Source organism: Olea europaea, chromosome 11, assembly GCF_002742605.1.
Source record: "Olea europaea var. sylvestris chromosome 11, O_europaea_v1, whole genome shotgun sequence".
NCBI lineage: Eukaryota > Viridiplantae > Streptophyta > Magnoliopsida > Lamiales > Oleaceae > Olea > Olea europaea.
The window spans coordinates 16,417,231-16,431,658 of NC_036247.1; the positions used below are offsets into that span (position 1 = coordinate 16,417,231).

Here is a 14,428-nt window from a genome sequence, read left to right on the forward strand (position 1 = left end):
TCTCACCTGTCAAGTTTGAACTAGAAAGGATATTATTACATCTCCAAGAGATGCATGATAATACTCTTTATTTTACAGATTCAATGCTTTAAAAAAAAAAATAATAATAATAATATGAAAAAAATCCTTTCCTTTACAGTTATTCGGTAAATTAAATTAGTGGAGATGATTTTTCGAACAGCATCATTTATGCCTATCTAGGAATGAAGTTAGCAGCAACTTTATAAAATAATACGGGGTAATTTAACTTCAATGATATGCAACAAGGGAATTCAATATATGTGAACATAAACGTACAAGTAGAGGAGCCAACAATAGATAACACTTTCTCATCAAGATATACTTCTATATTGTGGAAGACCGATTAATCCAGAGGCAGGTCTCCTTACCAACAACAATAGTAAGTGTATCATCTTGCAGGTAACAAAAAACATAAATATTTGAAAAATTATAGCTAAATTAAAGGCTGATGACTTCGAGATGAAAATTACTGACCAGAAAGTTATAAGAAAAAGCACTGTAACGGACAAGTTTTTAATATCTTAACCAGTTCAAGCGAAAGGAGATGGGCAAGGGGGAATATTAACTTCAAGAGTTCCCTCAAGCATTTGGCTAACTTTTCTCATGGTTGGCCTCAGAGATGAATCTTCTTGAATACACCAAATTCCAACCATCACAAACGTCTCTAGTCTTTTCTTGTCGTTTAAAGCTTCAGTGTCATTTTTAACCAAAGTATCTAGCGTTCCATCCTGAAAGCAGTCCCAAACCCAATCTGTAAGAATTGGATTTTCTCCCTCTCCAAATTCCAAATCTATCAGGCTTTTTCTGCATGTAATGATCTCTAGTAGTAAAACTCCGAAGCTATAAACATCAACTTTCACGGTGACTTGAGTGTTTCTAAACCATTCGGGAGCAACATACCCTTTTGTACCTCTGATATTAGTGAGGGTACGACTCTGATTCATCATCAGAAGTTTTGCTAATCCGAAGTCTGAAATCCGAGCATTAAAATATTCATCAAGAAGTATATTCTGAGGCTTGATGTCGCAGTGGATGATTTGGGTGCTGCATTCTTCGTGTAAGTACGCAAGTCCCCTGGCTATTCCCCGTGCAATTTGAATCCTTCGATTCCAATTTGGTTTCAGATCACCAAAAAGGAAACTTGCTAGAGTTCCATTGTTCATGTACTCATACACCAACATCCGATGAGGACCCTCTTCACAAAATCCAAGCAGGCGGACCAAATTCTTATGATGAGTTTGGCCTATGACATTCACTTCTGTTTTGAATTCTTTCTCAGTATCTTGGGCCACTCTATCCAGCTTTTTCACTGCAATGGTGCTATTGGAGCCCGTTGGCATTACCCCTTTGTAGACAATTCCAAAAGCACCTCTCCCCAGTTCTTCCTTGAACCCGTCCGTAGCTTGTGCAAGCTCTTTATAAGTAAAACACCGCAAATTCACTACTCCTGTATCATGAACTGGACGGAAATTTGTGATTTTTTTGTTGTAAATAAGGAAAAATCCTAGACAAGCTGCACCTACAAACATGAAGTTTACGAACAGAGAGCTGCCCAAGAGCACCGATCCCACAAGTATCAATGTTCCCCGGTCCTTTTTCTTTTTTTCTGGAGTTGGAAAATTCGACCCTTGTACAGGAATATTACCTTTCCTGAACTTGAAAAAAGCCTTTGCATTAATTGCTGTGTAAAGTCTTCCATTAGACAGTGGCAGCTTCTTCTTCCAGCAGCTATTATTCCTGTAAATGGAAACAGCACATAAACAATCGTTCAGGCAGGCATTTTTACAGTCATTTTCTGTGAAAGGGGCTAGTTGCTCAAAATCCGAAAATGGCCAATCAGTATCCGAAACCTCCGACATTTCATATACGTCTTCGGCAGAACCCTTCTGATCATCTTCACCACAGATTGGAATAAACTTGGGATTGCAATCACTAAACGGGTCGTTCGGTTCAGACAAATAAAAACCTAGAGGGCATTCGCATATTGGTTTTCCATTTTCGAGTCTGCAGACACTGTTATACCCACAAGCCCCGCTGCCTTTCTGTCCGTTGATTTCCATGCATATGTTTAATGGCCAATATTCAGCTACAGTCCACTCTTGATCGCCACTGGAACTCCTTGGATAATAATACGTTCTGAAAACTCCATCAAAATCAAGAATTGCCCTATAATAATGATCCGAAGTTGTCGGAATTGAGCGCTTCGTCGTTAGGTCTGTTCGTTCTCCGTTTCTCCTCAATACATAAAGCGAACCCCTTTCATTGAAGACCAGTTGATAACCAGAATTTGATGCATTTGCAGGATCAGAAGACTGACTGTTGTAATACTCATCATCAAAATCCGAATTCGTCGGCACACTTCGAGTATTAAGCACTAAATTTCCATCGCTAAGCATGCGAAGATAAAATCTGCCTCGACTGAAATTCGTTTCAGACTTCCGCGAAACAAGCGTATCATTAATCGCAATTATTTGCGTAGGCAGCAGTGTATCACTTGGATAATTGAAACTTTCCCATATCGAAACAGAATCACTGCGCACTAAAACAAAATTTCCAGTATCATTCAAAAATCCATGGGAAACATCATCAACAATATCAATAGTACTCCATAGAACGCGGCCTTGAGGATCCCGTAGCACCAGCCCATTTTGTGCATCAATCCCCACCGTCGAATCCCCTGAAATAGGATTTGTAACGTTTGGATACCATACTACGGTTTTATTTGGTATTTTATCATACCATATAGCAAGTTGAAACATATCATTGCTTTGAAGTTTCTGAAACCCGAATGCGAAATCTCCAGAAGGTGAAAGCCATGGAGTGGATCTCTCTGTTGCAACAATAGAGGTACCCACAGTTATGGTACCATTGTTTTGAGAAAAGGCGCAGAGAGGGAGGAGAAATATTATCAAGAAGATGGAGTTAAAAAGAGCATAAGCCATTGTTATTTGTCAGAGAAAATTTGGCACATCAAATGATCAAATTATTAAAAAAAAAATTCCGTGTATAAAGGATAGGGGATGATTGGTACTTGATTGAAGACGGTCGAGTCAACTCATATATTTCAAAGTATGCTTTAAATTTCGTCCTTTTCGTGGAAAACTTTTTCAAGACGATAATAATGGCGAGATACATTTTAAATTATTAATCAGAAAATTTTTTTTTTGACTACGCCATCAATCGGACTAAGTCGTATAACAGTGAATTTGTTCTCCGATTTTGCTAAAATAGCAGGGGGGCTGGCCGCCCCCTAATTGAACCCCACCCATAAGGAGGGTCCCATGCGGAAGACTAGGGGGTATATTCAATTGGGACTTTTAAAGATTTTTTAAAGTGGGTGACTTTTGTGGACTTTGTGGAATTTTAAGTGATTTCTATGAATTTGGTAGGAATTAATAAAAGTTTTTCCTGGATTTGTGGAGACTTTTACTAGAAACTTTTAAAAACTTTTGAAGACTTTTGAAGACATTTTATATTTTTTAAAAGAATATATTAAACATATATAATGTAATATATTTAACTTCTTATATATTCAAATCATCCACAACTCATATAATCGAAAATGTAAAGTAATAAATCGTATTTTTCATGTCAATTTTTTTCCCAAAAAAAACAAATATTTCACCAAACATAAAATACTTTTTCGTCTTATATCAAGTAGATTAACAAATAATAAAAATATGAAAAAAAAGGTATTTTAGTAATGATCAACAAATATATATATATATATCAAACATTTCCATCATTCCACAAGTCCGCTACTGAAGAAGCCCTCCACGTATTAGCATTCTCTCTTTCTTGTTCTTGACTCTCAAAAAATGGTCCAAAGTCTTTCCCCTCATTAATCGAAAAAGATGAATAATCTTCATTATCGGGATATATATATATATATATATATATCAAACATTTCCATCATTCCACAAGTCCGCTACTGAAGAAGCCCTCCACGCATTAGCATTCTCTCTTTCTTGTTCTTGACTCTCAAAAAATGGTCCAAAGTCTTCCCCCTCATTAATCGAAAAAGATGAATAATCTTCATTATCGGGTTCGATTGGAAATTCATCGGACCGACATTCTTTCCAGAGAAAATTGTGTAATCATGCATAAGCTAATACAAGTTCAGCTTGTGTATGATATGGAAATGGAGGAGCTGTTTTGAAAATTGTGAATCTTGATTTAAATATACCAAATATCCTCTCAACTACATTCCTCAAGGAAACATGACGAAGATTAAACAACTCTTTTGTATTTTCAAGGTCACGACCTTGACCACCAAAATCTTGAAGATGATAACGGACACCTCGAAAAGGAGTTAAAAACTGACGTTGATTTGAAAATTCACAGTCTCCCCAAAAATATTTACTTGAATATAAAATACTTGTAAAGTTAACAAGTAATTATGAAACAATAAGATAAAAGAAAAAATGAAATAATAAAGTCGTACCTTGTGGCACTTTAAGTCCATTTCTCCTTGTTAAAGCATTACTGAACACTTTAGAATCATGTGCTAATCCCTCCCACCCACTAATCACGTATATAAATTCCAAATCAAAGTTACAAGTGGCCAAAACATTCTAAGAAATTGTTCCATGACAATTTCTGTAACTGCTTGTATTATGTCCAGTTACTATTGCTGGAATATAAGTACCATCAATAGCTCCAATACAATCCTAAAAATAATAAAACAGTACAAAAAATTCACGAGAACACTAATGAAAACATAAAATAAAAATTATAATAATTCTTATTTCGTCACTTACTTTAAAGTAAGGATAAAATCTTGTACTTTCCCTGATTTTTTCTGGCACAACGAATCCTGGTTTGACCATCATATCTACCGCAAATTTGTTTAATGTCTGTAAAATCTTGTTGAAACTTCAACTAGTAGTGAAATGTGATCGACCAAATTTTTGACGAATCAAGCAATATCTAGTATTTTGACCAACAATAAGTAGGAACGTTGCAAGCATCTCTTCAACACAAATATACTTAGTATTCTGTAAGGGCGTTTTTTCTCTAATGATATTGCTTAATTTTAGAAATATATCTGGATACATTCTATAAACTTGTCGAAAGTTTTCTGGATCCTCCTTTAATATTTTATGTATATAATCATATCCATATCTAGTTTTTGGTCGCCTAGTTAGTGAACGTGTAATACGTGCACAACGCATATTATTCACAAGATCATTTATGACGTAGAGAATTGCTTGAATTGCCATCCATAAATACCGTCTGGTTTCATATAATGCTTCCTTATAGTCATCTTCTTCATTCTCATCCACTTCTTTTTCGTGATCTTCATGTATGTTAACATTAGACATTATATATATGGAAGTACCTAAACATAGAAGGAACAAAAATTTAATACATAGGCAAAGATAATGATAATGTGACGTAAAATGAATCGATTGTCATGAAAGTAATAAAATATCAAAACAATACAACCAATAAATCAAACAAAAAACAATTCAAAAACTTCAAAAGTTACTACCAATTGTATCAAAAAAAAAAACAAAGTCTCAATTTAATTTAAATGATATCCATTTAGAACGTTCTTCGAGCGTCATGGTCAAGAACTCATATTTTTTTGATTTTGTTGTTTCGCGCGGGTTAGTCTCTAACAATTAAAAGGGATCAGACGATTGTGTAAGGAACAAACCTCTTGAGACAAAGTCCCAAAAAGGGGTGTTCTTTTATTGACGATGACTTTACAATTGGAAATGAAAAACAACGTGCCTCCAAGGGGCTCAAGCACACGAGTTACTGAAAGAAAAGTGTTTAAGTCTAAAAGCTAAGGAAATGAAAATTACATATTCTCTGTTCGAGAGTTTTGGATTCGGTCCTTTGCTTCTATGTCTTTTCTCCCTTTTATACTTCATAGACGATCTTTTTGTGATCAACTACTCTAAAAACTGCTTGATCGTCCTATAACTACCCACTTTCTTCGTAATGGCCACCTTTTAACTGCTGCCATTACCCTTCATCGTTTAACCGCTTTCGATTGAATTCCTTGAATCGTGGAACGTGATAGGACTGCTTTAATAACTGCTTTGATAACTGCACTTTTTGATAACCAGGACGCGTTATGTTTTGTTAATACCTTGGGCGACTTGAAGGATTGGACGAAAATAGAGTAACAACTCTGGGCAACTGTATGACACTCCATTCGCTCAGATTCTGGGCGACTTGCAAACTTGGACGATGGCGTTACCGCGTTCTTGGGCCTCCTTATTTGGGCCTTCATCTTGATTTGTTTGATTGGGCTTCGTTCTTTGGGCTGTCTGATTTGGGGATTCTCCAATTGGGCTTCACTCCTTGGGCTGTTCGATTTGGGCTGAATTTTTTATGTGTCAACAATTGCCCCCCAATATGGCAGAATTAATAACAATTATTAAATTTTTCCATATTCACTTTGTGTTTCCAGCAACATTCGAAATTCCCAAGAATTTCAATCATTGTTTCCTTCTATAACTTGAAAAGGTGCGTCGTTTTGTAAACCCTTATAAACCCCAAACACGCCATTTTACTGCCATCAAACCACGCCTCATATTTTTTGCGTCTCCATCACGATTCACTGTTCATCTTTTGCTTCCCTGCTACGTAACCCTGAAAAGCTTCGTTCCTTCTCGAATGGCTGCTTCACAATCTCAAGCTAGCGATTCCTTTAATTTTGATGACTTTCAGAGACTTCTGAGTCGCCCATACATAACCCCAAGCTTTCTCGCGCCCACCGACGTTGGACGTAATGAGTTTTACTTGGGTCCTTTTTTCAACAATGCGGAGGCAGTTGAACAAGCGGTGGTGGGTCAGCTGTTTCCTTGCACTCATGGCCCTCATTTTCTAAACTCTCTGCCGCTGTGGCCACTTCGCGAAAGAGGTATTCGCACTTGGCCTAAATTTGATGTAGCTTTTCGTAGGTAGCATGCTCGCCTTGTGGGTCATGGTCCTACCAATGCACTTTTTGATAGCGCTAGAATTTCTGATTTGTTGGAAATCTCTATCCGTCCCCCTACTTTTGATTCAGCACTCTTTTCAATTGCTTTGAGTTTTTGGTCTTCTGAGTATAACACCTTTATTTTCCCTCTTGGCCCCATGTCTATTACCTTAAGGGATGTTGGCGCCCTAGTGAATCTGCCACCTTTGGGCGATACCATTTTTCCTGGTATCTTAGTCTCTGGTGGCGCCCCAAAATTTGGTAGAAACTACACCGATTCTTATTCAAGCCTACAGACCCTCCACAATCATTCGAGCGCTGAGCCTACCCATACTGAGCGAGTGGCCTTCCTTTTAGTTTGGCTTTGTAAATATGTTTTGTGCATGCCAAGTATAAAGCCCTCTCTGAGTTATTTACCCATAGCGCACGAATTGGCGCGTGGCAGGCCTTTGAATTTATGTTCTTTATTTTTGGCTACCCTTTATAGAGGCATGGCTTCTCTTCAAACTCAATTGAAGAATGGTGCATCTCCCACTGACAGTGGACCTCTTTGGTTCACTCAACTATGGTTGAGATCCTATTTTCCATCGCTTGGTGCTCCATCCATTTCTCGCCCTTATGCTAGCTGTTATGGGCTAGCCATGGAGCCCTTAACTCCTGTAAATATGTCCAGAAAGGACATTTTTTCATTCTTTTATTCTTTGGATTCAATCCCTTCCTTTTTTCCTTTTCCTCCTTTTTTGACTCCAAACTATGTACATCCCCCTTCCACTATAGATAACCCAAGCACCTCCTTGCTCATTTGGATCCAGTTTTTAACCGGGAGGGAGCTATTTCATGATATTCTAACTGGGACCAATGCCAAAGCGGGGGTAGAGATTTATGCTCCCCAATTTTTTGCTCGTCAGCTTGGTTTTGGCCAAACTTGGCCTGTTTCTCCTTGCTATTCAAGGAACTTAGTTGACCGTTTTCTATCATTACTAAGGCGGAGGCAGAGGCCATAGATGCTCGTAATCTTCTTTTAACCAGTCATTTTTCATTGGCCCCCTTCAATTCTAGCCACACCATTCACCCTCTTTTTGAACAACTCTGGCCGTCGGTGAAGCGCAGATTATTTGCGACTGATGCCAATCGTGCCTTTCATTCATTAGACCAACCGAGCATTTCTTCTCCTCCTCCTGTTTTGGTCACTCCTTTGTCTGTTCGGAGCCCCTCTCCTTCTCGTCGCACTAAACAGTCTGCTCGTCCATCTTCTTCTCTCCCTGCCAAGCCTACTATGGCCAAGAGTGCTCCAAGCCGTAAACGGCCAGCCTCAGCATCTCCCATTCTGGAGGATGATGTTGATGATGATGATGATGCCCCTCTTATCGTCAGGAGGAAGGTAATTAAATTGGTTTACTTACAAGTATATTTTCCTATATTTGAAACTTTTCTGTGTGCTGATGATCTTTTGGACTTTTCAGAAAAGCTCAGCCTCTCCTTCAAAGGCTTTGGCATCGACAACTCCTGCTCCATCATCCTCTGCTGAGGCTACTTCATCCAAAACGGTTGATGAGGGGACTACGCTTAAAGAGACATCTTCAATCCTAGAGTCGTCATCACAACCCATGGATGAGTCACCTTCTTCCCAGAGCGTCAACCCCCCAAACATCGAAGCAGAAGGTAATTCAGTTTTTTGATGTCTTACCTTTGCTCATGCTGTTGGTTTCTGATTTGTTGCTCTTGAGTTTTGTAGATACTCCTAGGAGTCCGCCCGTTGTGGCAACATCTTCTCGCTCAGACAAGGGAAAGTCCTCACGAATGGAGGAGTCGTTGGTGGCAGACTTGGTTGAGGGCATGCCATCTTCCACGATTGTTGATGAGGTAGTCTTTGCTTCACTTCTATTTCTATTTTGTTCGTTATAGTGAGCATCTTTAGTATTGACAATTTCCTTTGCAGGATGCTGACAGGATTGTGCTTTCCATCCAAGACTTGTTCGCTTCTTGGGGGCAAGTCCAAACGTCTCGCCCTGCTCCATCTAATCGTCCTGCTGCTTCTTTAGAGGAAGATTTGAAGTTCCTCAAGGAGTCGGTATTTGAGTATGTATCCTTCATGGATATGGATATTGGAAAGGCTAGTGCTGCCAGACACAAGGATGAACTTGAGCACTTGAGTGCGAAGTTGGAGCAAGCACTGACGCTTCCGTCGCTCAATCTTTCTGCCGATTTTAAAGCCACGTTGAAGGTCATCCATTCCGAGGTCCTTTCTATGCTGGCCAAGAATGCTGAACTAAAGGCCAAGCGTACTTAATATCTTCGAACCGTAGCTGAGAAAGAGTCTTTGCGTATGGAGATTAACAAGGCTGAGGACGAGTTGAAAGAAATCTCCTCCGAAGTCATGGTTGAAGACTCTTTGATGGTTAGTTTGGCTGCTCAGATGAGGGAACTTCAAGCCAAAATGGACAACTGCAGGGCGAGAATGGCTGCCAAAAAGCTCAACGCCTCCCAGGGAATTGAGCGAACTAAGTCCTTGGTCGAGCAGTACAAGAAGTTGGAAGTTGATGATGATGTCGCGGCTGAATTGAACATCACTTCCTCTCGGCAGAACGAGGATTGGGAAAAACTTAGGGAACGAATTCGTTTCGTATGGGGTAGACTGTAATTAAGACATATGATGTCTTTTTTTCTTTTGTAATTCGATTTTTCCCTTTGTAACTTTGTTCATCATTAATGAACATTAACTTCTTGTGCATTTATTTGACGTTTATTTTTTAGTCATCAATTCTTTAAGCACTTAACTGCTTTGCACTAAGAATCTTGCCCATTTCCTTTTGATATTTCCAACGCTTTTCCCAAGACTTTGGACTATTTAATTCCGTTTATTAGACAGAAATGTGGCTGTTCATATTCTGTCTCTTCATCTTCACCCCTATAAATGCTTTGCATTTTTCATCTTCTATCTTCATCTCTTCATTTTCTTCTTCGAAACCAATTTGCTGCCATTTCTTGGCATTTTGACGATCAATCTGATCCAAAAATGGACTATCTAGTCCGCCCACCTTACTATTTACCTTGATGTCACCTTTGGTATGGGAGGTATAGGAAATATTTTCTGGCCAGCAGCGAAGTTCTTTCCTGCAAAATTCTTTCCACCGTCTCTTTGTTCTTCACAAGGAGTCAATGATGGAAGGCAATTTTTGGGCTGCTTGTGGGCTGCTTTGCTTGCTGAGAGTGCTTCTCAGCTTGCCTGCTGAGAGTGCTTCTCAGCCTCTTTGCTCGCCATTGCAGCGATGCATTTAGGAAGGTGGTGAGGCCAGTACACCCTCTTACTCGACAATCCCACCATTGCAGCGATGCATTTAGGAAGGCGGTGTGAAGCTTACTCAGCGATCAACCGGGAGATCATCTTACTTTAGTTGTATTTTGTAGCACATCCATTATTTGTATCTTTTGTATTCTTGTAATGAACGTTTGATAATAAAGAACTTTATTCGAACGTATTTCGCTCTAACCTTATTATCTTTTGATCGTTCAAAATGTTTGGTTATGTTTTTATCTGTTCACATTCCCATAAAGAAGGAACATATTTTTTCAAATATTTGCCGTTAATGAATCTTACGTGCTTGGTGCCGTGTAAATCTTCCAAGTGGTACTTTTCATTAGGCAACACACTGTTTATTTTGTATGGTCCTTCCCAATTGGGCGACCACTTCCCATACTTTATATCTTTGCTATCCAAAGGGAGTATCATCTTCCAAACTAGTTCACCCAGGCTGAACGACTCGGCTATAACTTTTTTATTATAAAACTTAGCCATTCTTTGCTTTTGAACTTGCAACCTATCTAAGACGTCCAACTTCAATTCGTCTAAACTCAATAAATTTTGAACTAGTGATTCGGCATACTCATCATCATTCAACTTATGTTGCAAGCACACTCTAATAGATTGCACGTTGATTTCCATAGGCAAAACGGCCTCTTGTCCATAAACAAGTTAGAAAGAAGTAACTTTGGTACTTGACCGAGGTGATGTTCTATAGGCCCATAAGGCCTTGTTCAAACATTCGTGCCAATTTCTAGCGTTTTCATCTATCATCTTTTTGATGATATTTTTTAGAATCTTATTAGAAGATTCCACTTGTCCATTGGATTGAGCGTAGTATGGTGTGGAGTTTACTAATTTAACCCCAAACTTGCTCAAAAATTTGTTCACTTGATCCCCATTCAAAGATGTTCCGTGATCTACCATTAAAGTTTGTGGAATTCCAAACCTATAAATAATGTGATCACGGATAAACTCTATAACATTCTTCTGGGTGATCTCTTTCAAAGGTACCGCCTCTACCAATTTGGTGAAATAGTCGGTTGCAACTATAACAAAAGTATGTTGCTTGGACGATGGGAGGTAGATCTTCCCTATCAGATCTATCGCCCAACCTTTGAACGGCCAATGTTTAATAATAGGTGTCATCTCTCGTGCTGGCGCCCTTTGTATTGGACCATGCTTTTGGCATGCTAAACAACTTTTTGCATACTGAACGTATAGTTCTCCCATTTTTGGCTAAAAATATCCACTCCTAATAATTAACCATCTCATCCTTTGGCCAGCTTGATGAGCTCCACATATCCCTTCGTGCACTTCAGCCATGATCGTCTTGGCTTCTTGCAAACTTACACACTTTAGTAATACACCATCAGAGCGTTTCTTAAACAACTCTTCATCTATTAGCGTGTAATTCAGCAAACATAGCTTCGTTTTCCTACTAATCCCTCCATTAGGTTCTTTAAGGAACCCTTTAATCTCTGTTCTCCAATCCACTGCATCTCCATCTTGTATACAGTGAAGTTCAATTTTTCTCGCCCTTCTTTGAGTTACGGGCAATATGGTTCCATACTCACAAGTAGACTTCCAATTCAAGACCTTTGAGTACCCTGAAGCCATTTGGGTTAACTCATTTGCCACGTCGTTAAATATCCTATTAATGCATTGAAGTTCTACTTGATCGAATTCCTCTAATAATTCTTGGGCGATCTCATATTGACTAATAATGGAATCACTTTGACATTTAAAATCACCGATCTATTGATGTATCACCAATTGAGAATCGCCCCGAACGATCACATTTCTTACTCTCATATCTATCATTAGTTCTAGGCCTACAATTAAGGCTTCATATTCGGCCTGATTGTTGGTGCACATTCTGTCTAAGGTGAATGCAAACTTGTAGCAAATCCCTAAAGGATTAATCAATGCTACTCCTACTCCTGCACCTTTAGAGGTTTTTGACCCATCGAAATACAACACCCAAGATTTTAACTCGAACGAATTGATTTCTAGTTCGATTTCTTCAGGCATGTCAAGGCATGGATGATCGGCTAGAAAGTTAGCCAAAGCCTGATTTTTGACTGCCTTTTGAGGTATATATTGTATTTCAAATTCTGATAAAGCTAGTGTCCAAAGACCTACCCTTTGATGTAAAATAGGGCGCGAGAACATATACTTAACTAAATTTACTTTAGAAATTAAATAAACGGTTACGGGCCATAAATAAGCCCTTAATTTTGTACATGTGAAATACAATGCAAGACACAATTTTTCAATAGCAGAGTAATTACATTCACATTTCGTTAACCGTCTACTTAAGTAGTAAATTGTCCTTTCTTCACCAAATTGATCTTCCTGTGCGACCATTCCAGCTATTGATTCTTTTTTAGCCGACACATACACTTTCATTGGCCGTCCTTGGATTGGTGACACCAACACTGGTGGACTTGATAGATATGTCTTCAGGCTTTCAAAAGCCTTTCGATGTTCTTCTTTTCAGACGAATTCGTCTTGATTTTTCAGCTTTAATAGCGGCGAAAAGACTTTAGTTCACCCTACGCAGTTGAAAATAAAGCGTCTTAAAAAATTTACTTGGCCTAGAAACCTTTGCAACTCCTTTTTGTTGCTAGGTGTTTTGGCTTCTAAGATAGCCTTCGCTTTATTTTTATCAAGTTCAATCCCTCTCTTGTGTACTAAGAAACCAAGAAAGTTCCCTGCATTAACACCAAATGCACACTTCAAGGGATTCAACTTTAGCTTATATTGCCTCATTCGTTCAAACGAACATCGTAACTGTTCGAAATGGTCCTCTTCTTTAATGGACTTGACTACTATGTCGTCTACATACACCTCAACAAACTTGCCTATCATATCATGAAAGATTAAATTCATTGCCCTTTGATATGTTACCCCAGCATTTTTTAGGCCGAAAGGTATAACCATCCATTCAAAACATCCTAGAGACCCAGGGCATCTAAAGGCAGTTTTGTGTGTCTTCTTCAGCTATATAAATTTGATTGTATCCTGAATACCCATCCATGAAAGAGTACATGACATGTCCGGCAGTTGAATCTACTAAAGAATCCACCGTGGGCATTGGATACTCATCTTTGGGTGTAGCTATATTTAAATTCCTAAAGTCTATACACACCCTTAGTTTACCATTCTTTTTTAGTACTGGCACAATATTATCTGGCTGTTCTTATAAAACCTGCTTTCAATAATCGCTCTATCTCTTTCTTAATCTCAGGGAGTACATTAAGAGCAAAACGCCTAGGAGGTTGCCTATGAGGTTTAAAATTAGGCTTAGTTGGTAACCTATGTTCCACCAAATCTCTATCTAAACCAGGCATTTGTTCATATTCCCAAGCAAAATAATCTTTGTACTCTTTTAACAAAGTGATTAATTTGTTACTAACCTCTTGGTCGAGCATTTGGCTGATGAACGTTGGGTGATCTTCTCCTTCATCGCCAATATTTACTTTGATCAGAGGGTCTTGTGCTTCAGCGTATCTAGGTTTGGCAATCCGCATCACTTCGTCGTCCAGTTCTCTTGTAAATACTTCCTCTTCCAAACAGTCCACCTTCTTGACTTCTCAGCCAATGCTTTGCTCTAACTCGAATATTGCCAACTTGTCCTTCAGCGCTTTTAGGGCAGTCTCTTCCTTCGCCTTGTCATTGCATTCCTTATTGAAAGCTATCTGTCTGGCTTTGAAGGCCTGAATGTTTGCCATTTGCTTTTGTAACTTAAAGTCCATTCAAGACTCCTTAATTATTCTTTTGCCAATTACTGGCTCTTCCAGGGCCACTATATTTGGCCTCATCTATTTGAACATCTCAGTGAGTGCGTCTACTAAGAATGGTTCTTCGCTTTGCGCGATAACCTGAGTTTCTTTCCCGTCTTGTACTACTCTGACAGGTCTATAGTTTCCTTCGTACATGAACTTTTCCACCGAGTTTGCTTCTGCGACAAAAGGCCTATGATCGGCCTGTACCACCTCTGCTTCGCCTTTTTCATTCCAAAAGATCAGGCATTGATGGAGCGACGAGGGTATACAGCGACTTCCATGTATCCAATCTCTTCCTAGGAGCACATTGTAACTAGTAGGGCCATCTATTACAAAGAAGACAGTGGTCCTAGTAGTCGTACCTATAGTTATGTCTAA

General features: G+C 38.9%; 1 protein-coding gene across 1 annotated transcript; it reads right to left on the bottom strand.

Annotated features, from left to right (window-relative positions):
• Positions 1 to 256: 256 nt before the first annotated feature.
• LOC111403595 (G-type lectin S-receptor-like serine/threonine-protein kinase RLK1) lies at positions 257 to 3,005 on the bottom strand. The gene has a single exon (XM_023032161.1). It carries the CDS (start codon positions 2,961 to 2,963, stop codon positions 552 to 554), a length of 2,412 nt encoding a protein of 803 aa, XP_022887929.1. The 5' UTR covers positions 2,964 to 3,005; the 3' UTR covers positions 257 to 551.
• Between the last annotated feature and the right edge of the window lie 11,423 nt (positions 3,006 to 14,428).